At 48.5% G+C, this 27,829-nt stretch overlaps 1 protein-coding gene and 1 pseudogene across 6 annotated transcripts; one reads left to right on the plus strand and one right to left on the minus strand.

Moving 5' to 3' along the window:
* Positions 1-253: 253 nt before the first annotated feature.
* ARMH1 (armadillo like helical domain containing 1) lies at positions 254-27,803 on the minus strand. 6 transcript variants are annotated; one of them, XM_039485863.1, is made up of 12 exons: positions 27,655-27,803; positions 20,204-20,425; positions 19,387-19,455; positions 18,345-18,511; positions 17,239-17,435; positions 15,453-15,537; positions 7,190-7,312; positions 5,380-5,452; positions 4,126-4,255; positions 3,301-3,378; positions 1,349-1,466; positions 254-1,015 (listed from the first exon to the last, which is right to left on the minus strand). In XM_039485863.1, the coding sequence occupies exons 2-12, from the start codon at positions 20,407-20,409 to the stop codon at positions 996-998; spliced, it is 1,266 nt and encodes a 421-aa protein (XP_039341797.1). In that variant the 5' UTR covers positions 20,410-20,425; positions 27,655-27,803; the 3' UTR covers positions 254-995. The 6 variants fall into 6 exon arrangements, with proteins under 6 accessions (XP_039341797.1, XP_039341800.1, XP_039341802.1 ...); XM_039485866.1 differs by having other exon boundaries at positions 20,204-20,422; positions 27,655-27,759; XM_039485868.1 differs by lacking the exon at positions 27,655-27,803 and adding an exon at positions 23,779-23,911.
* On the plus strand, positions 2,283-2,437 carry LOC120371198 (annotated as a pseudogene).
* Positions 27,804-27,829: the final 26 nt, after the last annotated feature.

The raw sequence follows: 27,829 nt of genomic DNA on the forward strand, positions 1-27,829 counted from the left end.
CAGACAATATCATGTTGCCAGTATAAACTCATCATACACTCACATCTTGAATACTGCGTGCAGATGGGGCTGCCCCATCTCAAAAAAGATGTATTGGGATTCAAAATGGTTCAGAAAAGGGCAACAAAAATGATTAGGGGATTAGTTAGTATTTTAAATCCTTCATTTGGAAACAAAAAGAAAATGACATTTGAAAATGTCTCTGAAAGTTATTTTCAACAAGCCTTTATTATATAAACATTGAATTGGCAAGTAACTCATGCTGATAAACATATTGAACCAAACAGCAGGATTAATATCTGTGACAAAATGTACCACACTGGAAAAATAGTCTCACCAACATCACGGGAGCCCAAAGCATTTCTAGGCTTAATTTGATGGTTTCACAAAGAGCAAAAAATAATCCCTCACTTTACATAAATTTTTTTAAATAAATCTAAATAATTTAAAAAGCTTTAAGAAAGAGACTTCCAGTTTCTCTTGGAATGTAGAACAATTTGACACTGATCCTGGGGGAGTGGCTGGGACCCTGGTCAGGGGGCTGCTTGGCTCCACACCTAGGGCAGCTGGAGGGTCCCCTGTGGCTCTCCACAACTGCCCACCCGGCTCTTTCTTACTCCTACAGCCCAGGCTGCGGCTCTGAGCTGCCCCCACCGGCCGGAGCCGGGTCAGGGAGAGCAATGCTGGTAGCTGTGAGGCGCTGTCAGACCCTCCACCTGCCCTGAGTGGAGGGCCCAAGCAGCCCCTGGCCTGTGTCCCTGCCCCCCAGCCCCGCACCCAGGGCAGGTGGAGGATCCATGCTGCAGTTCCTCACAGCTGCCCACCCAGCTCTTACCATCAGAGCCCTGCTATCTGCAGAAATGGTCCAAAGATGCGGCTATCAAGCAGATTTGCAGGGCTCTAGAGACGGGCATGGCCCGAGAGAGAGGCAGAGAGCGTGGAAGAGGGGAAAGAGGCAGGCAGAGGAGCTGACCTCATTCTGTTGTAAGAAGTTTTCATTCCGTGCTTCCTTCCTCTGGAAGAACAAAGCAGAGCCCTGAATCGCAGGGGGGCAGTGACACCAAGGAGATCTGGCTGCCCCTGCTGTTAATGCTAGGCAGGGTTGTATGGGGAACCCTCTAGCAGCCAGACTCTTACATGGGACAGCACCTTAGCTCCATGCAGGGACCTGGGATTCACCCTCTGCTCTGGCCTCTTGCTCCCTGGGCTGGCCCCATCCCCATCTGAGGCTCGATTCTCCTCTCCCTTCCACTGGGGTATCCCCACTGACTCTTGATTTACACCTGTCTAAGCAAGAGGAAAATTGGGCCCTGGTATCTGAGTCTCCCTTTTCCTGACCCCTACACACCTTCCATGGGCGGCATCCCTTCTGGGCTTGCTAAACTTCCTGGGATGTTCACTTTATTCGATGCCAGAATATCAACCTCTACTGCATCCATGTTCATGTACAAGGTCTTGGCATCTCTCTAGGGGAACCAGCAAAAAAGGCAAGAGGTTAGCAGCTTACAGGGACTTGAGGAGCCAGCAAGGGCACGAGAAGGGCCAGCCAGAGGAGGAGGAAGGGTCCTGACAAGCGGCCTCCGATGGGCAGTCTTGGCAATGAGAAGTCAGTGGAGTCCTGGCAAAGTTTCCTTTTGCCAGTTTCCACGTGTCAATTGCACTGAGCATAGTCCTCAGCCCAGGGGCTGGCTGGTGTGACTGATTCCTGAGCAGAAAAAACAGCGATGGGACTGGGAGCATGTTGGATAATCTTGGCTCTCCCCGGTAAATGACTCCGGCTCTCAATGTTCCCTCTTGTTTTTTACATCCATGTGTGGAATGAATTCTGTTATGTACCAATATGGAGGTGATTTGTGGCGGGGGTGGGTCCGAGGGGTTTGGCGTGTGGGAGGGGGCAGAGGCTTAGGGTGGGGGCCCTGGGGCTGCAGGCTCTGGGGTGGGGCCAGGATGAGGGGTTTGGATTGTGGGAGGGGGCTTAGGGCTGGGGCAGAGGCTTGGGGTGCAGGGGTGGTGGTGAGGGCTCTGGCTGGGGATGCAGGCTCCGGGGTGGGGCTGGGGATGAGGGGTTTGGGATGCTATGGGGCTGCGGTGGGGAGAGAGGACTCCCCCTAGCCCCCTCTCACCGCAGCAGCCCGAGGCTGGGGGAGAGGTGTCTCTGTGCAGCCTTAGAGGGAACTTAGCTCTCCACCGCTGCAAGGCAGAAGCTGTTGACATGAGAACAGTTTAAGGGCTAATTCCCTGGTGAGCGGTTGGCTGTCAGGGCAGGCCCGCTAATCAGGGTGTAACCTGTGCTGCAGGGGAGATACCAAGGTGGTTTTCCCAGGGTGAGGCTCATCCATTGCACTGCGGGTGTGCTGACCCCTGCGATTTCCCCAAATGCGGGAAACTCGACTGCATGGTTTGTGGTAGTGGGGGACTGCGTTCGCGCTCTCCCCAGCGCTCGGTTAAGCAAAGGAAGATGAAGCTCAGCAGTCCCAGACTCTCTTCCCTCCATCCCCTCCTGAGCACTGTGCAATCACACGTACAGAGCCAGACCCCCAGATGGGGTAAATCGGCACAGCCCTGCTGAAGTTAACGGAACCAGCTGTGTCTCTTTTCACCAGCTGAGTTTGCCATCTACCACTTCCCCCAAAAGGAAATAAAAGGAAACTGGGAAAGTCTTATTAGGCCCCCATTGAGTCCAGCACGAACCAGGATTGTTGCCTGCAGGACATTTCCTATGGCTTTGTCCTGCTCAGGTTTAATGGGCCCATGTGACAGGGCTTCCGCTGAGTTACATGGTGTTCAGTCCTGAGCCACCTCAAGGCAGGAGAGCTCAGATTCGGATGGAGGCTCATGCCTAACTCCTCATTCTGGGACACTGCTAGCCCTGCATGTCTCGCCACTTTTCCAACATCACCACGCAAACGTGAGTCCAGACACGTCCCTCAGCGTTACTCCAGTTACACTAACGATGGGCCCCAAGTCAGAAAAGAACCATCCCCTCCCCCCAGACTTCAGACCTCAGGCCCCGCTGTGATTTGCACCAATCGTCCCACCTCATTAGTACAGATGGATAGTGCAAGTGCACACTGATCCCCACTGCATGGAGCGAGGTCTTTGGGGGCGCTGGGCCAAAACCAAAGCAATTCATTTAACTGAGGACATTGTGATCTGACCCCCGTGGTCTCTGGAGTCGGATCAGGAACTGGAGCTCCACTGCGGCTTTAGAGGAATGAAAGCCAGTCCCCATTATCCCTGCAAAATGGACCCATGTTCCAGACCAGGAACAAGCCCTGGCAGGTAGAGAAGCCCATTTACCATAAAAAGCTGGAACAGAGTCTCTCCTGTTGCCTTCCTCACATGCTCCTCCACAATGGGAAATGTCCGGACAAAATACTGCAACAAAACACCCCAATAAGTGCAAAAGGAGGGAGGGCGTGTCTGGCTGCACTGAAAAGCAGCACCCTCACGGGATGGGAAAGTGCTCCAGTTCAGTGCTCCTTCCCACCTGCGATTTATCTGTCCATTGCCCCCACTCTGCTGTTCGCCTCTTTGAGCGCCAACGCTGCTGGGGGCCGGGGTTAAATAGATGGGGAAAGGGTCAGTACAACACCCAAGCCCCACCCATACTGCGAGAGCAGCTGGATATTTCAGCTTCTGTGATGGGCAGGGGTCTAGTTAACCATCGCACCACTGGGCTTTAGCGCTGACGCCCCCTGTGGACCGGAATGGACGACCTTCTCTCTGGATTTCTCTAGGCTGGAGGCTTTGGGTTGGGTTTGAAGCATGGTCTTTATGTTGAATTTCCCGATTTTGTATTATTCAAAACTGCAACCCATTCCATGAAGGTTTCTTCTCAATTACTGACTGCCCTTAACTCCACCTCAGGGAAGGGGTTTGTCGGGGAATCGTGACTGTTAAGCAGAAGGAGAACTGGGCTTGGGAAGGACAAGCTCGTCCTCAAGCACTAACATCATAGGGGGGACACAAACCGTAGGTACGTTGCTGTAGCATCAATGGCCGTTTTTTCCAGCCTTGCCCCAGTGTGACTGATCCCCTTTATCTGAATAGCGCCCACTGCTCAGGAGCTTACGGGGAGGAATCCACATTAAAATCCACATTGCCCCCCACAGAGACACTCACCTCTAGAGAGATGCTGGCCTGTCTCTGGCAGGTGGTATGATCCTGGTTCCCCATAGCACACATAAGGCCGTGCACCACTCTCAGATGGATCATCTCTTCAGCCAGTTTGGTGGAGTCCTGGGCTAGGATGCTGCAAGGAAATCAACACAATCAGGCTCCAATGCTCTTCTGCCTGGGAGAAGACTCCCACAACAACAGGAGCTTCCTGGGAATGAAATGAAAGAGCCACATCTAGCAATTTGGGGGGACAGATTCTAGTCCTGTTGCCTTAGGTGTGGTGCCGATCCAAGTGCAAAGTGATGCCTCCATCTTTCCATGTTCACTAGCGAATGACTAACACCAATGAACAAGGACGGGTGCTATTCTTAAACTGAACAGGGAGCCCATGGCTGCATGGGAACTTTTTAACATCTATGTTTGGGGCTCTACAATTCTTTTAACGATTGACAATAAAAACACCTGATTTACATATTACATCCTAGCGAACCCACCATGTTACCCCATAGAATGCAGCATCCAGGGTGGAACAGTAAATTGCATTATCTTATTATTGAGCACATCACTGGAGAAAGCAACATGGCCGGTGTTATTGTCGTCTTCTGCTTTTAAAGGGAGCAATTTGGCATCGGACCATCTTGTGGATTCTGCAGATCTCTAACAGGAAGTGAGCTACAGAGAAGCATGGAGACAGAGAGAGTTTCGGGATTCACTGGGTCAGACACTGACTTTGGTTCCATGCACTACGCTGTCCATGTAAAATTGTTAAGTCGAGGCATTTCACTACAAGAGACTCTCTCCTTCCCTGAGAATACAACAGGCTCTGTACTGTCATGTAGCATGGTTTGGTCCAGGTATGTGGCAAGGTGCTAACGCTGTCCCTCTCTATGCTGGCCTGGAAACAGAGGGAACATTCTGACTCTGTATTAATGGCCAGAGTAAAGGTTGATATTATATTTCACTTATAATAAAAGCTTTGAATAATTTCAAGTGTTGTTAGTAACAGGGGAGGGTCTGGATTTTGCTACCCAAGCAGAAATGCTTCTCTCTAAGCTCCTGAGCACTGTTGTGAATGGATGAAAGTCCCCAAAGTCTATATGGAGGAGTTGCAGAGTCCCAGGGAAATACTCAGACAGCAATGGCAGAGGGCTAAAGATTCCCTCTGAAGGATAACGACTGGCCTTTTCTCCTTAAAGGAAGCAGCTTCTCTAAATCCTGTATAAATCTCCCTTTGTAGTTTGCTCTGAATTTTCTTACCCGATGGTTTTTGCTGCCGCGGCTTGCTGTACATACACCGACAAGGGCTCAGGAAGATGGAGTGTGGCTGGGTCTGAATGGGGGAACATTAGACAGGATGAAAACTACGGCTGGAGCCATACTGCTGCCAGAAAGCTTTAGTTATAACCTGGGGGATTAGAGCAGTAGCACCTGAAGAAAAGAGGATTTGTGAGATTAGAGCAACATCCCTAAGGGAATCTCCATACAAATGTACTGTAGCCCAGTGCTTCACAAGGAGCTCTCACTGCTCAGTGACTGTGTCAGGCTAATGCAGCCTGGGACCTTACAGTCTGTTTCATTGAGACAGGATGTGGGTCAGAAAACCAAGGTTTCCCTGACTCTTGAAAAGGTGTCCTGGGATCTTTAATTTTCTCTGGCCACATGCAGAAGGGAATTGACTTTAAGATCTCTGAAAGACAGCGCCACATCCCCTGCTCTCCAGTAACTTTGCTGCATTAACTGAACAAATCCACACAGGTCACAAATAGCATCAACATTCCCATTCCTGCTCCGAAGGCTCCAACAAGCTGGATGTTTGTTGTTGCCTGGCAGTTCCCATTAGCCAAAACAGGCAAAGCTGATCTCTGCAACTCGCCAGAGGGTCACTGGTAAACAGGACTCAGGAGCCTGCATCAAAGGAAGCAGCATCAGAGGAAGCTGTGACACCCATACGTGGAGGTACGTCTGCAGTGGGGACAGGGGCAGGGGATACGGAGGCCTGGAGAGTGCAGTGCCGGCCTCCAGCTGCCATGGGGGCCCTGCTTGCTATCTCCTCTCACCTGTCGCAGGAAAGGGGAAGGGAAAAGAGAGGGTGCCCGCAATCCCAGGAAGGACACCCCACGTGCTGGGACTGCACCCACCTACCCATGGAGCTCAGCTGTCCTGGTGAAGTGGGGAGGAGAAAAGAGGGAGATTCCCTTCTACCTTGGCCTCTTGCCAGGACCAGCTCTAGGCACCAGCAAACCAATACGTGCTTGGGGCGGCACAATGCCAGGGGCAGCACACCGGCCAGTCTTCTTCCTTTTTTTTTTGCTCAGGCAGTTGCGCTTTCGGAGCTTTCGGGGTGACAAAAAACCTAGAGCCGGCCCTGCCTCTTGCAAGGCAGAGCTTAAGGGACATGTGGTTTCTAGGTCCTCCTGGGAAGGGGATGGGGGCGCCTCGCCCCTTGTTTCCTGTGGCGGTGGGCATCAGCCTCCCAGCTGCACCCAGCACCAGCCTGTTGTTCTCCTCCCGCCCCACCGTAGCCTACCACTGCGGGTGACCTCACTGCTCCCTGGAGAGGGGGTCCAGGCTGCAAGAGGAGCACACGGGGCCCACTGCAATGGGTACCAGGCCCACTAGGAAGAGACTTCTGCATCTCCTCTTCTGAATAGCCGTCACCATCTCAAATCAGCCAGAAGGTTGGCTGCAGCATCTGACCTCTGCCAAGGCAGCACAGGGATGGATTAGCGAGGGCCAGTTCCACCAGTGGGTCTCAAACTCTTGTACCGGGGACCCCTTTCACACGGCAAGCCGCTGAGTGCGACCCCCCCTTATACATTAAAAACACTTTTAAAATATTTAACACTGTTATAACTGCTGGAAGCGAAGCAGCGTTTGGGGTGGAGGCCGGCAGCTTGTGACCCCCAGAGGGGTCATGACCCCCAGTTTGCGAACCCCTGGGTTCCACCCAAGGAGACTAAGGTACCAAAGTCGCCCATCAGTGGCTGGTGAGTCACTGAGCAAGCAGAGAAAGAGCAACCCACTTTGCAGCACTCTGCAGCCTCCAAGCAGACATGTGACCTCTTACCTTCCAGGGCTTTGCCTTTCACTCTAGCAGTCTCTTTCCCTGGCGGTTTAAGTAATTCAACCAGACCCTTCAGCAGCGCTGGCCGGACTTCATAGGCCGTGAGATCCTTTATCAGCTGAATGGCTGAAGACAAGAAAAGAGGGCAAAGCGCCACCTTGGTGCGCTAACAAGGCTGCACAGCAATCCCAGCAGCAGGTGAAACGTCAGAGACAATGGTCTGAACGCTGGCGTCTGAACGAGCTGTATTTTCCTTCCGCCTGTTCAAAGTAAACCTCCTTGACTAGGGCTGGATTCTGCTCTGTTCCCGTCTGGAAGTTGCTCGGAAGCAGAACAGGCCAAGATACGCTCTGTGCATCTGAGAGCAGAAACACGTTCTCCTGGCTCGTAGATAATACCCCATAGGCTGGCCAGCAAGAGTATGTGGATGGCAAAGAGCCCAACCAAAACATGGCTGGCTTTCTATTACGGCACAGACCTCTGGTTGCATAGAACTCTCTGGGACACAGCGGGTACTGGACGTGTGAGGGTTACATACATTTTACACATGTGCACCACTGAGAGCAGCGCTGCCCCACTGTGCTGCAGGCTCCAGCTGGAAGGGGCAGGAGCAGCTTCCCCACACACCTTTCAGGAGTTTCAGTCTGGGAATTTGGAAAGTGCTGGAACCCAGAGGCAACAGATCCTGCTGGGAACTCCCAGGCCCTCCACCTGCAGGGGGCAGAGTCAGGACTCTGGACCACCTCAGAGAGTCATCAAGCTCCAGGATTAGTGCAAATATGAAACCTTTACCCAGTTATGTAGTAAATATGCAGGTGCCACACTCAATGTCCCCTCAGCTTGCGGCCACCTGCTCTGATGCCTCCAACAGCTGGGCAGTAGAGCCAACCATCCCCAGGGCAGCTGCTGAGAGGCTAAAAGCAGCTTCCCCAGGAGCATGGCTCAGCTCAGCTCACAGCAGAAGGGAGAAGCTGGGTCTGGTCTGGGAGCAGGGCTCTGGGAGCACCAGCTCATTTGCATACTCATGATGCATTGCACATTGAAAAGCCTTTCTTTGAGCAGTTCAGTGTCCGTGGAAAGATGTGCCAATTTCTGGTCAACTTCCCTGATGAGGATTGGGCTGTACAGAACACAGAGCTCTAAAATGAAAACATTTGTAAGAACCCTCAGCTCCCCTCCAAACGTCCTCCTACTTTTATATTTAGGATTTTTTTCTCCTCAGAGAGAATAAATCTTTTGCATTTTACTAAACATTTCTGTGGCAATAAGCTTTTCTGAGTTTACATGCCATTTTTTGAAATGTTCTGTGAATGAGTCTAATTTTTGTGGAAAAGTAGATAACATTTTTATTTGATGTCTATAAAATAATTCATAAAAGCTATGAGTCAAACGCTTTGTTTTCATAAGCCATTGAAAGTTTAAGTAAAATTGTTTTTCCTAGGGGGGAAAAAAACCCTAATTCTTTAGAAGTTGCATAAATCCCATTCTGTCAAGTATCAGAGGGGGAGCCGTGTTAGTCTGGATCTGTAAAAGCAGCAGAGAGTCCTGTGGCACCTTACAGACTAACAGACATATTGGAGCATGAGCTTTCGTGGGTGAAAACATCCGGCATCCGATGAAGTGGGGATTCACCCACGAAAGCTCATGCTCCAATACGTCTGTTAGTCTATAAGGTGCCACAGGACTCTTTGCTGCTTTTACATTCTGTGTCCTTGCACCCCCTGTCCACATGTGTCCCTTTACCCCACTCAGACACCCATTCCCTCCATCCCCATGTGGCCCTGCACCCTCTCCCCCTGTCCCTTTGTGGCTCTGTACCCCCTCTGCCTATCCCGCTGTGTCTCTGTCCCCCACTCAGCCACTCCCCTGTCCCCATGTGTCCTTGTCTCCCCTCCCCCGTTCCCCCCACCCAGCCATTTCCCTGTCCCTATCCCAAACCCTGCTGTACTCTTATTAGTTTAGTTTAGATGTGTGACTGAGGTATGTATGGATGATGGAATCAACCTCCAGCCCCAGCCTGTCCTGATGAAATAAAGTTCAAACACCACCGGCTGAAGATGCAGACAAGAGTCCTAACAAAGTAAGAAGAGTCCACCCTAAAAAGAAAAGGTGCAATAGAAGAAAGATCAAAGCCCAGGTCCCAGGCTGAAAGTCGCGCCTGCAATTGATGGGTGATCAATCACCAAACCCAGAGGCAGCGTGACACAGCAAGACCTTTAGACTCTGGATTCAAACTAAAGCCTACAAAAAGGATGAGTGAGATGGGAGACTTTGAAGGGTAACATTCTGCTGCCAACATGGAAGGGCATCGGTGCCTGCCCAACAGAGACCCAGCTCGTCCTTGTGCCCGGCTTTCCTGGCCAGTTAGCCACCACAAGCTACGAACCCAAGCTGCAAAATCAAGCCACGAACTCAGGCTATGTCCAGGACTGGTAACTATGCAGCAGCTGCAGAACATCTGATGGATGTGTGTGTGTGTGTGTATACGTATTAGGTATAATGTGTGTGTATAAGGATTAAGATATTAGTTATTGGTCATAAATCAAATTATCATAATAAATGTGGCATCTTTGTCTTGCCCCCTGAAAAGATCCTGTGTAGTTTTGTCTGTATAACATGACTCCCCCAGCCCCCACGCTGTCTGTCTCCTGACCTGGCCTGACAGGCACTGTGAAGAAGTTAGGCTCTCTCTTAGCTGGCTGGGAGCTGCTGCTTTGTTCAATTACCACAGCACCCTCTGGTGGGAAAAAGGCGGAACTGCAGCAACATTTTGGCAGAAGCTTTTTTCTGAGCAAAAATTTTAAAAATATGTGGGGCTCATTAATTAATTATGCATGCAGTAGTGCAGAATTCCCTCAGGAGTAAAAGAGAAATGGTGTAACTCTGGGCCTTCACAAAGTTGCTACACTAGGCAAGTAGATGAGCTGCTGTAGCTATTGCTTTGGCAGAAATTACTCTGCAATATCAGTGCTTCAGGCTGAATTCACCTGCCAAGCTGTTTGCCCAGAACTTCTCAGGCATGAATTCCAGAACTAATGTCACATATGATCTATAATGTATAATCACATTTAAAAATAAATAGTTTTTGAGCAAGGCCTTTCAGCATCATAAGAGTTATGCTATGTAACTTCCCAAAAAGATCCACCACAAAACCCAACCGCCAACAAGTGAAACCTTCAAGCACAAACTTTGTTCCTTTCATTTTCTGCACAGACAATAAACCTCATTAAATTACAATAAAACTCCTGAAATCATTCTATTTTTTACATCAAAAAGCAACCTCAGTAAAATAAGACTTCCTTTGTGTATATGTTTACCTGCTTTAACCTGGTAAATAAGTTTCTTATGTCTTTTCCTAGTTAATAAATATTTAGTTTATTATAGGATTGCCTATGAGCACTGTCTTCGGTTTGAGATCTGAGGTGCAACTGACCCAGGTGAGTGACCAGGAATGACCTATCACAGAGACAGGCTCATCTGGGTGGCCAAGGGGGCTGTCTGTGACTCCATGTTAAGGCTGTTTTAGTGCCTGAGGAGTTCACACTTGATACTTGGTTGGTGAAATCAAAAGTATAGAACATACAACTGCCTGCCAGCCCCGGGCGCCCGGGGCTCCCGCTCTCTGGGGCTCTGGCTGTACTAGAAATAAAGGTACATTTCTAGCTTGCCCAATTGCAAAGGAAATGTTGAAAACAGGACCTGAGAGCACCTTAAAGGTTCAGAAACCGGAAGGGAAATAAAGAGACCCCATATAACATTAAAAACAAAAATCCTCATGATTTTTAAGCCACTCTCATGATTTTTGGGGATCTTACTCATGATTTTCCAGTGGTGAGGGATGGCAACACTGATAAGGATTATTATTTAGAATTTACATTACAGTAGGTTGGAAGAAAAAAAACCAAACTGATCAGGACTGGGACCCCTGTGTGCTGGGTACAGCATGACACTCAGTGCCTTCACTTGATTTTACAAACCAAGATACATGGAACATATGCTGGGTGGGGAGAAGTCTATGTAACAGGCAGTTATTTATATAACTGAGACTTTCAATATTACAGAATTTTTTTTTTAAAAATCTCCTTCACAGACCCTCAAGTCTGGAAAGCATTAATTCCTCATATTGTCATAAGGATTCACAGCAGAAAATAAAACCCCAGCTTTTTAAACAATTCTCCAGGAAGACAAAGAAACTGACATCTATAGACTCACAGAAACTTTTACAATATTTCATTGTAAACAAACCAATGCATTTTAACTACTGTAAACAGGGGCGGCTCTAGACCCCAGCGCGCCAAGCAGGCGCTTGGGGCGGCTTTTCTGGCGGCATTTGCCTGCTCCAGGTCCACCGGAGCCCGGAGCGACCTGCCGCAGGCATGACTCGCGGGTCCCGCCTTCCCGCTCGGTTGAGCTCCCGCTGAGCTCCCGACTGCGGCAGGTCCGCTGGTCCGGGCTCGTGGACCTGCCGCAGCTGCATGCCGGGCAGGACCGCTCCCGAGCCGCAGAAGGACCCGGCGGCGCGCGCTCTCCGCTGCTTGGGGCAGCCTACTTTCTAGAGCCTCCCCTGACTGTAAAGATCTACTTCAAATAAGACATACAAAACAATCTCCTTACAGTAAAATTCTTTCTATTTTTCTAACCAGAATTTTCTCCCCAAAGGAAAGGTACCATTCCTAGAAATACTACCATAGCATGTTGATACATGGGGTGGACAAAGCAAGCTCCTATTCCATCACCCTACTTCAAAAATCAATTTGATGTTGTGACGTTATTGATATAAATGGGAACCATATAGAACTATGGGTTGCAACCAAGGTCCTGTAGTGGCACCAAATCCTAAGTAAAGGGGGTCATATAAGGTGTCTAAGACCAGGTTCTGGGTTGCTGGTTATGATTATGCTGTCTGTATGTCTGTATCATTTTGTAGTTGAAGTTATAAGTATTCGCTCTGTACTGTCTGTATTTTGTATTATGCTCTGCCTCTGGGAAGTGTCCCAGACAAGCTGATGTTAGCCCTGCATAGCTGGCTTGATGGCCCATTAAGGACCATCAGCTACACAATTGACCCATGGAGAGAAGGCAGACACGCCTTGTGACTCAGCGAAGTATGCAGAGACTTGTCCTTGTGACTGCAGACTCCATTTTTGCTGTAATTTTCCACAGTGAGGACAAAGGGATTCTTACACCTGGAAAAGTCTATATAAGGCTGATGCATCATCTCCATCTGGTCTTCAATCCTGCTTCTGACCTCTGGAGGGACTTTGCTACAAACTGAAGCTTTACACAGGGGACTGAACGACCCATCCCGGTGGGGGATGTATTCCAGAGACTCAATTTGAACCTGCAGTTTACTCCAGCACTGCTGCAAGCCTGAACTAAGAACTTTGCCATTACTGTATGTAATTGATTCCATTTAACCAATTCTACCTCTCTTCTCTACCTTTTTCCCTTTGTAAATAAACCTTTAGATTTTAGATTCTAAAGGATTGGCAACAGCGTGATTTGTGGGTAAGATCTGATGTGTATATTGACCTGGGTCTGGGGCTTGGTCCTTTGGGATCGAGAGAACCTTTTCCTTTTATTGGGGTGTTGGTTTTCATAACCATTCATCCCCAGGACGAGTGCACTGGTGGTGATACTGGGAGACTGGAGTGTCTAAGGAAATTGCTTGTGTGACTTGTGGTTAGCCAGTGGGGTGAGACCAAAGTCCTCTTTGTCTGGCTGGTTTGGTTTGCCTTAGAGGTGGAAAAACCCCAGCCTAGGGCTGTAACTGCCCTGTTTAAGCAATTGGTCCTGATTTGGCACTCTCAGTTGGGTCCCGCCAGAATCGCTCCGTTACAGATGTACAATGCTCAAATAAAACACATCAGACATTAAATTGAAAACATTAGACACTACACTTGATTTTAGCTGAGAACAGCAGAGATTTAAGGTAGAAGCCCTCGGATGCTACATAGTTCCCCTGCCAGAGACTTGATTTGAACCTGCAGTTTATTCTATCACTGCTACAAGCCTGAACCAAGAACTTTGCCATTACTGTAAGTAACTGATTCATTTAACCAATTCTAGCTCTCATCTCTATCTTTTTCCTTTTATGAATAAACCTTTAGATTTTCGATCCTAAAGGACTGGCAACAGCGTGATTTGTGGGTAAGATCGGATTTGTATATTGACCTGGGTCTGGAGCTTGGTCCTTTGGGGTCAAGAGAACCTTTTTTCTTTTACTGGGGTGTTGGTTTTCATAACCATCTGTCCCCACAACGAGTGGCACTGGTGGTGATACTGGGAGACTGGAGTGTCTAAGGAAATTGCTTGTGTGATTTGTGGTTAGCCAGTGGGATAAAACCAAAGTCCTCTCTGTCTGGCTGGTTTGGTTTGCCTTAAAGGTGGAAAAACCCCAGCCTAGGGCTGTAACTGCCCTGCTTGAAGCAATTTGTCCCAAATTGGCACTCTCAGTTGGGTCCCGCCAGAACCAGCATCGTTACAGGCTGTCCCAGGGGGAAGGATTGGGCCCAGACTAGGAAGGAGTCTAGTCTGTGAAAGAAGCTGATTGGAACATCTCTGAGGGTGAGATATTATCTGTAATCAGCTTCTTAATGTATTAGGCTTAGACTTGCGTGTTTTTGCTTTTTTTTTGCTTGGTGACTTACTTTGTTCTGTCTGTTATTACTTGAAACCACTTAAATCCTACTTTTATATTTAATAAAATCACTTTTGTTTATTAGTAAACCCAGAGTAAGTGATTAATACCTGGGGTTGCAAACTACTGTGCATCTCTCTCTATCGGTGTTATAGAGGGCGGACAATTCATGAGTTTAACCTGTATGAGCTTTATACAGAGTAAAACAGATTTATTTGGGGTTTGGATCCCACTGGGAACTGGGTGTCTGGGGGCTGGAAATAGGTAACCTGCTGAGCAGTTTTCACTTAAAGCCTGCAGCTTTGGGGGCGTGATCCAGACCCAGGGTCTGTGTTGCAGCAGGCTGGCGTGTCTGGCTCAACAAGGCAGGGTTCTGGAGTCCCAAGCTGGCAGGGAAAACAGGCTCAGAGGTAATTTCAGCACATCAGGTGACAGTCCCATGGGGTTTCTGTGACCAAACCCGTCACACCTCTGTTTCTACAGCCTATTGCTCTGGCCCAATTCAACCGTGAGTTTGCTCCTCAGAACCAGGGTCATGGACCAGGGAGTCAGGATGTGGGTCATGATGCACAATGCATTATGGACATGCAAACAAGCATCCCGGGTAGGTCTGAGAGCACAGGGGAGCCCGGGCGTCTGAGCTGTGGCTGCAGCCCCTGGAATGTGGCTCTGGGCGGGGCGGTGGCTCCCGGGGTCCCCGCAGCTGCTCCAGGCACAGCCCCGTGCACTGGTTATCCGGGGGCACCCAGACCGCAGAGGAGATGCCCCTGGGATGGGAGCCTGCAAGTGCCAGGCTTTGCGCCTTGAGTGATGCAGGCAGGCCTGGGTCGCTGGTCGCTCCCATTGGCCCATGGGAAAGAGCTGGTGAAAGGACCGCTCAGCCACCCCAGGTGAGCTGGGGGGGCCAGACTGGCCTTTTCCCGGAGCCTGCAGGGGATCCCGTCCCACTCCCTGCAGTCAGTACAGCCCACCTGGGGGCAGCAGAGAGAGGGAAGCTTGTTCCTAGCCCCTGCCGCCCCTGGTATCTGCGCCAGGGCTGAGCTTGGTTGGCCTGCAGCCACTGCAAAGCTCGTTAACCCGCCTGTGGAGACCCATGTCCCCAGCCCCGCTCCTGCAATCCAGTGACGGGAGACATCAGACCCCCTAGGTAGCAAGGGAAAAGCCGGAGACACGCACAGCCTTTGCAGGAGCAACACCGCCCCTCTGGGCTGGGCATGGAGGCTGGAGCTGTGGAGCGACGCGCTGCCAACACCAGCTGGGTTACAAACCCCCCACCCCCCATCAGAAGGTAGCCGCCAGGGGTGCGACCCCAGCTGCTTGGTCTGTGCAGTAACGGGCACTCTGCCTCTGGGCCTTGTGACTCGCCTGTTTTCCTTTCCTGTTGCCAGGTCAGTTAAATTCCTTAGAGCTCAGTGAGCAGCCGAGAGGCAAATACACCCAGCCCAGTGCTCACACTCTCAGCTTGAACTGAGCTCCGGGGACACTGCGGCTGCTGCCTGGAAGTGACTCTTGACAGGCTCACTGAGAACCTCCCCACGAATGACTCAGAAGTCTGCTTTCCTCCTCAGCAGACAGCACAAGGGATGTTTCCTACCTTCATACTGTGATACCAGTGATGGTTCCTACCTTCATACTGAACTTCCAAGTGCATTGAGCTGAGCACGCCCAGCACAGCGTCTACAATGCTGGGATGGGCTGATCCCACGATAGCCTGACAACGAAAGGAACAAGAGGGTGTTATTCCTCCCGGCTCTCACATCTGCAGCCCACTGAAATGTTCACACGTGTTGGATCCTCAGGATACAGAGAACTGCACAGCATTTCGCTCAGGGAAATGGTCTCTTGGGGCTGATTCTGCAACCACTACTCAGGTTAGTGAGCACTTATTCTTAAATAGGACTCCTCATGCAAATGCTCACCAATGTAATGGTTGCCTAGTCTAGCCCTATGGTTCTCAGATAAGGACTGCAGTTATTGGGGCAGCAAACTATTAATTACTATTATTTCATATTTTTAATCTGGCAGCACCCAGAGGCTCCAATCAGGTTCAGGGCTCCACTGCTCTGGGGCTAGACAAAGAGGTAGAAAAGTCCCCTGCCCCAAAGAGCTTACAGTGAAAGAAGACAAGTGTTCTACAAAGTGTGGAGACAAAAAAATGGAGACAAAATCTCTCCTCCTCTCAAGACTCCTCAAACTTGAGCATGAGATTCATTGATCTCCAGCTAACTGAGGCACTAGAACAGCGTTACGATTTTAATAGTGCCTCATCTGGGAGCCTCTCTCTCTCATGTGGTATGTAACAGAAGAGATAAAGACATACATTTTATGTTCAAAGGTCAAGGATCCATGATCCTGCCGATTTGGGGGTGGTGGCAACCCCCACCCTTCCTTGATGACAAGGGACTGAAACTTCAAATGGCAGATTTTCAGAATTAAATTCAAGAGCATCAGACTGCATCAGAGCTGCTACCTACCTACCTCACTGCTTAGCTCTATCTTAGTCTGGGTGATTAACATATAGCTAGAATTTTTTATGTAAGTGCATATTTCCAGGCCAGGGAGAATTTAAGAGGGGTCAGAAGACCACAACCCCATTCCCTCAATTAAAAAAACAGCACAACCAAAGTGCAGGATTTAAAACAGTAGCACTAAAGGCTGTATAGTTAATCCTGCATGCCATTCCCTTTGAAGTTCCCTACGGAGTAAGGGCAGGATGTGTCTTTAGAGGCATATCCTCTCCTACAGCAGAGGTCATACGTTTTCATACCAGGCTTTCACAATAAGTAACAGTCCGGAGGAGAAGGGGAATTATAAAATATCTTTCATATTCAATTTATTTAAAAGCAGCATATTAGATGCTGATGGAGCAGGGACTATGTAGACAAAAGTAGCAGCCTTTATACACTCAGCACTTGCTCACACACAGCCTTGGAGTTTAGCATCTGTGTTAGTGAGAGGGAAAAGTCTAAGGGGGAAATTGTTCTTGATTTCATTATCCAAATCAGCCAGAAAACAGCTCTGTACACCCCATTCCTTTTCAGTGTGTTCTCAAAGCTCAGACACAGGAACTGCTGGGGAACTTGAAGGGCATACTCTGTGCTGATGACATGCAACTGAGCGCAAAAGGATCCTGGCTTCAGACTTCTCTTATCCAATACTACCTCAACAAGGCACCTTCAAATCGGGTTGGCTTATCCACACAGGGTATGCAGCCTTAGACATGTTAGGACACATCAGCTGAGTACATACTGGGTGTGCTTGTGGATGCAATAAGCTCTTCTCTGGGCTCGTTAATAAGGCAAGAATTGTAGCAGGATTTCCACTCACCTTTAGCCTCCAGATTATGATAGATTCATTATGAAACAGAGTGTTCTGATAAAACTAAAGTTTGATTACATCCCATTCTGCTCACCTGCACAGTTCTGAGTGTCTGCAGAGACAGCTGTTGGGCTTTGGGGGATGTGCATGGCAGCAAAGCAATCAGGCCTTTGTATACTTGGTTCTGATACTTGGGATTGCCGTGGCCTAAAGAATCCAACAGAATTTGCACTTGTTCTTGAGTCTCTTCTGACTTGGAATTGGCCAAGAACTCAGCTATTGATCTCACACCTGTGTATAAGAAGATCCACTGAGTTGCGTGGTTGGGAAGCCCAAGTGGTCACACATCTGAGGTTAGACAGCAACTCGGTAATTTTATTGAAATCCAGAAGGAATCAAAAACACCGTCCCATTTTAAGCACTGCTGCTGGAGAGATAGAGATGGGGAGTAACCTTTATCAGGAGCTATTACACTGATTTTAAAATATAATGGGCCAAATTCTCAGCTGGTCTAGAAGGGCAAAATGCTGCTGAAGTCAATTGAACGACATGCATTTACACCAATAAAGAATCTGGCCCCAGGAGGTAAATGGTTCATACTGAGTCTCACTTCACTGATTCCATCACACTCATCTCACTGCTGAGGAAGTTGTTCAAACCTTGAGCATCCGTCACTGATTGTAATGATGGGTTCCCTTTTACAATGGAAAAAGCATTTATTTTTTTCCAGTCTTCAAAAACATCTGAAGAGATCTAGCTTTCCCTTTTCAGACAAATTCCTGATTTTTCAATAGACACCAATCATAGACAATGTTAGCCCCAAGAGGGAAGGTTTGGAGAGGTAGCAGTGGGTGAACACAGCAGGTTATAATGGAAACTCTTTTGCAACCTTAGCCATAGCAGTTGCAACCAGCATGACTGCTGTAATACATCAAAGGAAAAATACTGTACAAAAAGTAGGCTCATTAAAAATGAGAAGGGGGATGAAATGTAACCACTCAGCAATGGCTGAGACTCTGAACTCCTTTCAACAAGAAAAGTACTAAAATAATCTTCCATCACTAGGACTCTCATAGAGCGAAAGGAACAGGTTCAGTTCTGTAAGGAGCCCTTGACGCTTGGAGGTCAGAGAGTAGAGACTTGCCTAAATGGATGTAAGCCCATTCCATTGATAAAGAACATGGATGGCATGGAACTTACCATAACTTTCACAAATGAGCTCCTTATACTTCCTGCCAGCGTTTGCTACGAGTTGGAGTAGCTTTATCGACTCCCTTTTGTCCTCTTCCTTCAGTTGGTTCAGACCTAGTATTTCCAGGAGAGTCAGGACACCTCCAACCTCCAGAAATTCAATAAGATACCTGTGGCTACAGAGATGAGGGGAACAAAGCAGAAAATGTAACACTTTGAACAAAATCTTCCTTCCTCGGATCTCCATATTACTGGGAACCTTCTTCCTACCTCCTTGCCTCAGTTTGTGTCTAAGCTCCTGGACAGAGACGACAGGTACCAGAAGCTTGGCTTGGAACCCAAATGTGAATGCCTCACCTGGCACTATGATGTGCTCCCAATAGGCTACCAGGTGAGATATTTACCTCTGAGTGTCCACATCTGGATACTGACCTACATGCACAGAGAACTTGGGTCTCCATACACAGGGTGCTCATCGGCTCCCTAACTAGTGTGTTAGCAATCAGACCGCTCCTGGGAAACATGAGGGACTCGCTGAGCAATTGCATAGCATGGGTAACATCATAAAATATTTGCAGTATTCTTGGGAAGCACAAAGGGTCCTGGCTTTGCCCAGCCTTGTGTGAAGTAACATATGCAGCACCTCCCACCTGCCCATGACTGATTTATCTATTTCTACAGAGTGCTCATCACCATGGTATCTGACCTCCCCAAACAGGGGACACAATTCAAAACTGGTCCAAATGCACAACCTACTAAGAGTGTGTGTGTGAGTCTCCAGGCATGAAGGAGGCTCACAGACTGTGGGGATCCAGGACCTGCAGAGGAGATAGGAGACGCCTGCCCAGTTATGGGTACATGCTGACAGCAGGGTGCTCAAAAGCACAGATCATGGACAGTTGCCTCTGTTACCCTTTCCCAGATCATCCTTCTAGTAAAATATTAACACTGCCCCCCCCACCACCTCACAATCCCCACCCTGGGCTGGCACAACTCTGGGATGTTAAACCCCCCCAAACAATTCTTGTTGAAGTGACACAGGAGCACTCACCTACTTGCAGCTGACAGAAAGATGCCAATGGACTTTAGCTGCTGATCTAGGTATATTCCATACATGTAGCTGTTTGACAATGTTAAGGAGCAAATACTGAGGCAATTTTTCACATTAAACCTGGTCACTGCACCTGGTCTGGCTGGTAGCTTGGTGGCAATGTGTGGCACTGCACCTGGGGAACCTGTCTTTGGGAAAGGGCACAGGCTTTAATTTTCCAGGCCAGCTGGGTTGCAAGCCACTAAGGAGGCAGCATGCTCATCCCCAGAGTGGGTGTGAAGTGGGTGCCTGCGGCATTGATGGGCTTGGCAGGGAGCTTACATTTTATATAAATAAATAGTAATTGGAGATATACCAATCTCCTAGAACTGGAAGTGACCTCAAAAAGTCATTGAGTTCAGCCCCCTGCCTTCACTAGCAGGACCAAGTACTGATTTTGCCCCAGATCCCTAAGTGGCCCCCTCAAGGACTGAACTCACAACCCTGGGTTTAGCAAGCCAATGCTCAAACCACTGAGCTATCCCTCCCATTTTGTCCTCAGCTAGGAGGATGGGATGTCCTGAGGCAGGACCTATGAGAGGGGATGGAGAAAACAAGGGAAATCTTGCAGAGCAGCCCAATAATACCCTTGGTGTGGAACTTCCCTCAGATTCCAGCTTTCATGGGCTGAGCTTTTCTCCCTGAACAGCTTAGCTGGACTCAGGTATTTCCACAGAGAGGGGCTACCTTAAATTGTATTGGGGAAAAGAACATTTGGGAGAGAACCTTCCCCTCAATCGCCCCACCACCTCTGCTGGCATCCCGAGGAAGTAGATACGTCAGCCTCAGCCATGATGTTAGGCGGGCCAGAAACAAGCTGGCTCCCTGTGAGAATTCCAGCTCCAGCTCTGGCCCTGTCTTTCCTTGATTTGCCTTAATGAAATTATCCAGCATGTGGCTACGAGCAGCTTTGCTAGCATTGTCCCATTCCTGCAAGAACCCCATCAGTCTGCTGATGGCTGCCTGCTCCTTTGTGGAAGTCATGATCAATACTGTCCTCCTATAGGAGAGAGAGAGGTTATAAAAACCCTTAAAGATAAATGTAGGCTGTACAAATGAGTAACACCAGCACTAATTATACTTTCCCCTTCATTAGTGCTTTCCAGCTAAGGATCACAAAGCACTTGACAAACATTGATTAATGTAATCTTATCTTCCTTTAGTCCCATTGCTAGCTCCATTTTACATCTGGAGAAACTGAGGCATAAAGAGATTAACTGATTTACCCAAGGCCACATGGTAAATCTGTGGCAGAGCTGGGATTAGAATCCAGATCTTCTGCTTGAACCACAAGATCATCTTCACAAGAGCAGTCTCCCTCCCAGATAGGAATAAAGCACTTTAACGTTGCAAATTTTCTTAATCTCAAGATTCTTGCTAGCTTCCCAGGATGGATACTGGATCCTATGACAGGCCCTGCCAAGGGTAAGTAGGATGAAATAAGAGCAGAGATGCACAGGACCTTGACAATGTGGATATGGGAAGCTTTTGCATTTTGAACCTTTTTGTCCTAGTTCATGTCATTATTTAATTTCTCTTCGAGTGCCGAGAGCTTTCAATGGCACATTTTTAAATAAATTCAGGGGGGAAATGACATAATAATCCAAGGAATAGGGCAGCTACAGAAAACCCCACTGACCCTGTGACCTTCAATACAGTGATCCCCATTTTGCTGAATTTCTTTGACATATTTGAGCACTCGCCGTCTCCCCCTCCCTCCTTTGTGGTATAATTAGTTCTGGTAAAAAGTGCAGATTGACAGCTCTGGAAGCTAAAGATGGTTTAATCACATAGGTCCCGATCTTGCAAACACACATGCTTAACTTTAAGCTTGTGAGTAGTTCCAATGTGGGGCTTAAAGTTAAGCACGTGCATGGGTGTTTGTAGAACCGGAGCCAAAGGAGGTACAACACAGGCAGCAATCCTGCAAGCGTCTCTCCACACAGCCCTGTCAACATGCGTCATCTGTGTGGGTGACAGAGAGTTCAGTCTGTGCTTCTTTCAGTCCTTGGCCCCTTTGCTGAGACTGAGGCCTTGTCTATGGGAGAAAGTTGCACTGGTTTAACTTAAGGTGTAATTTAATAGCAAATTAGTTAAACCAATGCCACCCCCTGTCTGGACACTTATTTCAGGCCTTCTCTCAGTTTAGTTTAAATCTACTAGGTCCGTTTGGGTCCATGCCCATTTCCTATCCGTAAAGGGCCTAGCACTTGTCTACTAGGAACTTGACTGAGATTCCAAATCCATTTCACAAAAGGCATCAGGTGGCTGCTCAATGGTCACTTTCAGTCACTACTGCCTGGGCAGGATTGAAACCAATGACCTAAAGGTGAAATGCTCTGTAGTTAAGTGTATTTAAAAAAATTAAAAACCAAAAGACCCCACCACCCTAGAAAGTTGGATAAAGAAACAATTCTGTGGGGTTAAGAGGAGTTGGCATTTCATTAGGGAATTAACAGTGTGTGGTTTGTAGGAGTCTGTGTCCTTGGCAGAGTGTATTCAGGATCTCCTTTGAGGGAGGACAAGGTTTAAAATAAATCAGTTTTCCCAAAATAGTTGTGATTGAAAGTGTTATTAGCCATAACAAATGTTAGTGCTGATGGGAGACTGGCCTGTTAGGAGCCCTTTGTCGAAAGTCGTATTTCACAGTATCATGAGCTTTTTCAAGTGATTTACAGAATATTTGTGAAACATTACATGCAAGGCTCATGATTGATACTGAGAGAACAACTAGTGTGTTGAGGGAATGAGTATTTCACAGAGACCATTTCCATGAAATTTACAGTCCCATAAAGAGCTCCTATGTCCTCTACAGAAATCTAGTTAAAAGAACTTAACAGTCTGAAGCATCCCAAAATTGATTCTAAATTAATATTTCCATATTTATGTTTGTGATGCTGATGCTTTGCTCTTATCCTGCTTTTATTAGGAAGCAGCAATAATCCTCACTGTTCAGAAACACCATCACCAGCCTCTGGACAGGAAGATTTGAGGAATAAAGGGTGCTCTCCTATTATCCAGCCAGGGAGAACAGTTGGTCTGAAAATGATCACACAGTACAACTAACTGAGGATACAATGGTACCAGACTCTGACTGTTATAATACTATGCACCTATACGATGCTATTCATCCAAAGATCTCCAAGTGCCCTATAGATAGGGGTAACTATTCTTATTCTCCTTATTTTACAGATACAGAAACAAATTCACAGAGAGGGGAAAAGACTTGCCCCAAGCTCACACAGTAACTGAGTGGCAGAGTCAGAACAGAACCAAGTATCCTCACTCCAAATTGTCCGTTCTAGCCACTCAGTGAGCTGCCTCACTCATCTCGCTAGCTCTGATAAGCTTAGAGGGTTGGACACCAAGTCAGACTTTGTTGGGAGGATGCTAAGGAAAACCTAGGTGATTTAGGAACTGTTGTTGGCTATTCACTGGGTAGCACTTTTCCTTTTGAATCACTTCTGAATCAAGGAGTTCAGGGCCCAGGAGCACTGTCCTGCCAGAGGTGCCAGCCTCAGTTGTGAGTGGAACCTTCAGTTTAGGAGGTGCAACCCCGGATGAGTTGGGAGATGGGAGGGAAAAGGTGGTTTTAAGATATCTTTGTACCCACCAGATTCCAAGCCTTGCCCAGCCCCTGGCACAAGTTAGAGCCTGCTTGGCCCATCCACTTTTCACCATGGCCCCCGCCCCTGCTCGTCCTCTTCCCCCCGAGGCCCTGCCCCCTGGCCAGGCCGGCAGCTGGAGCCTGGCCCTGGGAGCCTGGCAGCTGTGGAGAGCCGCGGATCCTCCACCTGCCCAGGGTGGGGGACACAGGAGGTGGGGACACAGGCCAGGGTCTGCTCTTGGGACCACCCCACCACGGGTAGGTAGAGGTTTCCAGGCACCCTGGCCCTGCTCCGGCTTGGCTGTGGGTGGGGCCTTTGGGGGAAGAGGTGGGGCAGGGGTGGGACCAAGGGGGGCCAGGCTTGGCCCCTCCACTTTTGGGAAGGCTCTGCTGCCCCCCCCACCAAACCCACAATCCTCACTGATCCAGCAGGCCCCTTCCTTCCTCCCTTAAAGCTCTATGACCCTTCCTCCTTCTCCAGAACCCCTGCTCCAGCAGCCCCCTCCAGGCACCTACCATTCTCTCTCCTTGGTCCCACTGACTCTCCCAGCCCTCTTTTGCCCCAAAACCGGATACCCCTACTCTCCCTCTAACCCAGTTAGCCCCCAAATCCATCTAATACTAGTTCCCTTGCCAGCTCTCACCCCACTCCAGCCGCGATGCCCCTACACCCTCTTCAGTTCCCCCATGGTTCCCAATAGCTCTCTGAGGAAGGGGCTGTGTGAGATACTGGTCATTCCCTCTACCTGTGGTTGTCTTCTGGGGGTGATTGGCTGGCTCTTGCACCATGCTCATTATTCCATGAGGCACTGTGTCTCCTCCAGTCCTAAAAAAATCTCTCTGCCTTACTCCTACACAGCCAGGCCAACAGCAAACTAAGGCAGCAGGGCTCCAGCTTATTGCAATGGTTTGGCAGCACTTCCTTCCCCAAAGGGAGGATGTCCCTGCACTGGGAGTCTGAGCATGGGCAGAGTTGCCAGACTCCTGTCACCCAGTCTGCCACGCACCCAGCCCTCATCCCACCCTCTCTCGCTGGCACCCAGCGAGCCCCAGCCCCATCCATCCACCCCGTCCTCATCCAACCCCCCCCCCCGCCCACCTACCACCAACTCCTATTGACTCAGTCCTCCCCCCATCTGCCTGCACCCACCTACCCAACCCATCCTCACCTCCCCCACTCCATCCTGTCCTTACCCACACCTATCTATGAATAGAAATTCCTTGTTTGAATAATAAGAGTATAGCAGTAGGGATATATTACTGACCACCTGACCAGAATGGTGATGGTGATTGTGAAATGCTCAGGGAGATTAAATTACAATTAAAATGGAAAATTCACTAATAATGGGGGATTTCAACTATCCCCCTATTGACCAAGTACATGTCACCTCAGGGTGGGATGCGCAGTTAAAGTTTCTAGACACCATTAGCGACTGCTTCTTGGAGCAGCTAGTTCTGGGACTCACAAGGGGAGAGGAAATTATTGAGTTAGTCCTAAGTGGAGGATCTGGTCCAAGAGGTGAATACAGCTGAACCGCTTGGGAATAGCAACCATAACGTAATTAAATGTAACATCCTTGTGGAGGGGAAATACCAAAGAAGCCCACCACAGTAGCATTTAACTTCAGAAAGGGGTACTACCTAAAAATGAGGACACTAGTTAAATGGAAATGAAAAGCAACAGTCATAAGAGTGAAATGCCTGCAAGCTGCATCAAAACTTTTTAAAAAAACACCTCCATAATAGAGGCTCAAATTAAATGTATACCCTACATAACAAAATAGTAAGAGTATCAAAAATATACCAGCATGGTTTAACAACAGAGTAAAAGAGGCAGTTAGAGGCAAAAAAGCATCCTTTAAAAATCAGAAGTCAGATCCTACTGAGGAAAATAGAAAGGAGCATCAACTCTGGCAAGTCAAGTATAATTAGGCAGGCCAAAAAACAATTTGATGAGCAACTAGCAAAAGGCTAAAAAACTAACAGCAAACAATTTTTAAGTACATCAGAAGCAGGAAGCCTGCCAATCTGTGGATCATTGGACAATCAAGGTGCTAAAGGAGCACTCAAGGAAGACAAGTGTTGACTCTTCCCAAACCTGACCCGTTATTTTTAATCTGAGGAACCGTCCTAGATTGAGGTGTCAATAGAGGAGGTTCTGGAACAAATTGATAAATTCAACAGTGAAAAGTCACCAGGACCAAATGATATCACCCAAGAGTTCTGAAGGAAATTGCAGAACTACTAACTGTGGTTGTAACATATCATTTAAATCAGCCTCTGTAACAGATCACTGAAAGGCAGGTAATATAATGCTGAGTTTTAAAGGGCTCCAGAGGCGATCCTGGCAATTACAGGCCAGTAAGCCTAACTTCAGCACCAGGCAAACTGGTTAAAACTATAGTAAATAATAGAATTACCAGAAACATAAATGAACACAATTTGTTGGGAAAGAGTCAACACTGCTTTTGTGAAGGGAAATCATGGCTTAACAATCCATTCAAATTCTTTGAGAGGGTCAACAAACATGTGGACAAGGGTGATCCACTGGATATAGTGTACTTGGACTTTCAGAAAGCGTTTGACAAGCTCCCTTGCCAAAGGCTTGTAAGCAAACTAAGCAGCCATTGGATAAGAGGAAAGGTTCTCTCATGGGTCTGTAACTGGTTAAAAGACAGGAAACAATGGGTAGGAATAAATCAGTGGTTCTCAAACTTTTGTACTGGTGACCCCTCACATAGCAAGCCTCTGAGTGCGATTCCCCTTATAAATTAAAAACACTTTAAAATATATTTAATACCATTATAAATGCTGGAGGCAAAGCGGGGTTTGGGGTGGATGCTGACAACTCGCAACCCCCCATGTAATAACCTCACGACCCCCTAAGGGGTCCCGACACCCAGTTTGAGAACCCCTGGAATAAATGGTCAGTTTTCAGAATGGAGAGATGTAAATCGTGACAACAAAATGGCAGATGAAATTCAATGTTGATAAAAGCAAAGTAATGCACATTGGAAAACATAATCCCAAGTATACCTATAAAATGATGGGGTCTAAATTAGCTGTTACCACTCAAGAAAGAGATCATTGTGGATAGTTCTCTGAAAACATCTGCTCAGTGTGCACCTGCAGTCAAAAAAGCAAACAGATTGCTAAAAACCATTAGGAAAGGGATAGCTAATAAGACAATAAATATCAGAATGTCACTATATACATCCACAGTACCCCACCTTGAGAACGGTGTGCAGTGCTAGTTGCTCCATCTCAAAAAAGATATATTAGAAAGGGAAAAGGTACAGAGAAGAGCAACAAAATGATTAAGGACATGGAACATTCTCCATATGAGGACACATTAAAAAGACTGGGACTGTTCAGCTTGGAAAAAAAAAACTAAGGAAAGATATGATAAAGGTCTATAAAATCATGATTTGTGTTGGGAAAAGTGAATAAGAAAGTGTTATTTATCCTTTAACATAACTCAAGAATCAGGGGTCACTCAATGAAATTAATAGGCAGCAGGTCTAAAACACACAAAAGGAAGTACTTCTTCACACAATACACTGTCAACTTGTGGAACTCATTGCAGGGGATGTTGTGATGACCAAAACTGTAACTGGACTGAAACAAGAATTAGATAAATTCATGGAGGATAGTTCCATCAGTGGCAATTAGCCAAGACAGTCAGAGATGTAACCCCATGCTCTGAGTGTCCCTAAGTCTCTGATTGCCAGAAGCTGGCAGTGGATGACAGAAGATGGATCACTTGATAACTGCCCTGTTCTGTTCATTCCCTCTGAAGCATCTGGGATTAGCCACCATCAGGAGACAGGATACTGGGCTAGATGGACCACTAATCTGACCCAGTATAGGACTATAATATAAGCATTGCTATGTACCAACCAACTCCCGCTGCCTGCATCCATGCCATCCTCGCCCTACTCCACCCCATCCTGCCACTCCCACCCCTACCTACCAACCACCCCTCAGCGCCCCCATCTGCCTGCACCCACCCACCCCACCTACCAACCCCCAGCCCTTCCCCCACTTACACCCTCCCCACCTACCAACCCCCAGCCCTTCCCCCACTTACACCCTCCCCACCTACCAACCCCCAGCCCTTCCCCCACTTACACCCTCCCCACCTACCAACCCCCAGCCCTTAGCCCACTTACACCCACCTACCAACCCCAGCCCTTCCCCACCTACACCCACCTACCAACCCCCAGCCCCTCCCCCACCTACACCCACCTGCCAACCCCCAGCCCCTCTCCCACCTACACCCACCTACCAACCCCCCAGCCCTTCCCCCACTTACACCCACCTACCAACCCCAGCCCTTCCCCACCTACACCCACCTACCAACCCCAGTTCTGCCCCTGCCCACCTACACCCACCTACCAACCCCAGCCCCTCTCCCACCTACACCCACCCCACCCACCAACCCCAGTTCTGCCCCTGCCTGCACCCACACCCACCTGCCAACCCCAGCCCTTCCCCCACCTACACCCACCTACCAACCCCAGTTCTCCCCACTTACACCCACCTACCAACCCCCCGCCCCACCCCCGCCCAGCTCTGGGCCCCCATAGACGGGGTGTCGATTGGACGCGGCTCCCGCTCACCTCCCCGCCAGCTCCTCAGCTAGATTGACATCCCAGACGGACAGGCCACTGGCCTTCGACCAATGGGAAGCCTCGTTCCGACCCGGTGGGCGGGGCGCTGGAGAGACCGCGGTTGCTAGGGGCGCGGGTTCTGTTAGCTCCCGAGAGGCGCGTTGCTAGGATGTGAGGTCACAGG

This window comes from Mauremys reevesii, linkage group 8 (assembly GCF_016161935.1).
Source record: "Mauremys reevesii isolate NIE-2019 linkage group 8, ASM1616193v1, whole genome shotgun sequence".
NCBI lineage: Eukaryota > Metazoa > Chordata > Testudines > Geoemydidae > Mauremys > Mauremys reevesii.

Bases quoted from the DNA above. Each gene is read 5' to 3' on its own strand.
- ARMH1 (XM_039485863.1), bottom strand. From the start codon at position 20,409: ATGACTTCCACAAAGGAGCAGGCAGCCATCAGCAGACTGATGGGGTTC. The intron at 17,436-18,344 runs GTAAGTTCCATG...TCTTATACACAG, and splicing joins GCTCATTTGTGAAAGTTATG to GTGTGAGATCAATAGCTGAG. The intron at 15,538-17,238 runs GTGAGCAGAATG...TTTCGTTGTCAG, and splicing joins AGACACTCAGAACTGTGCAG to GCTATCGTGGGATCAGCCCA.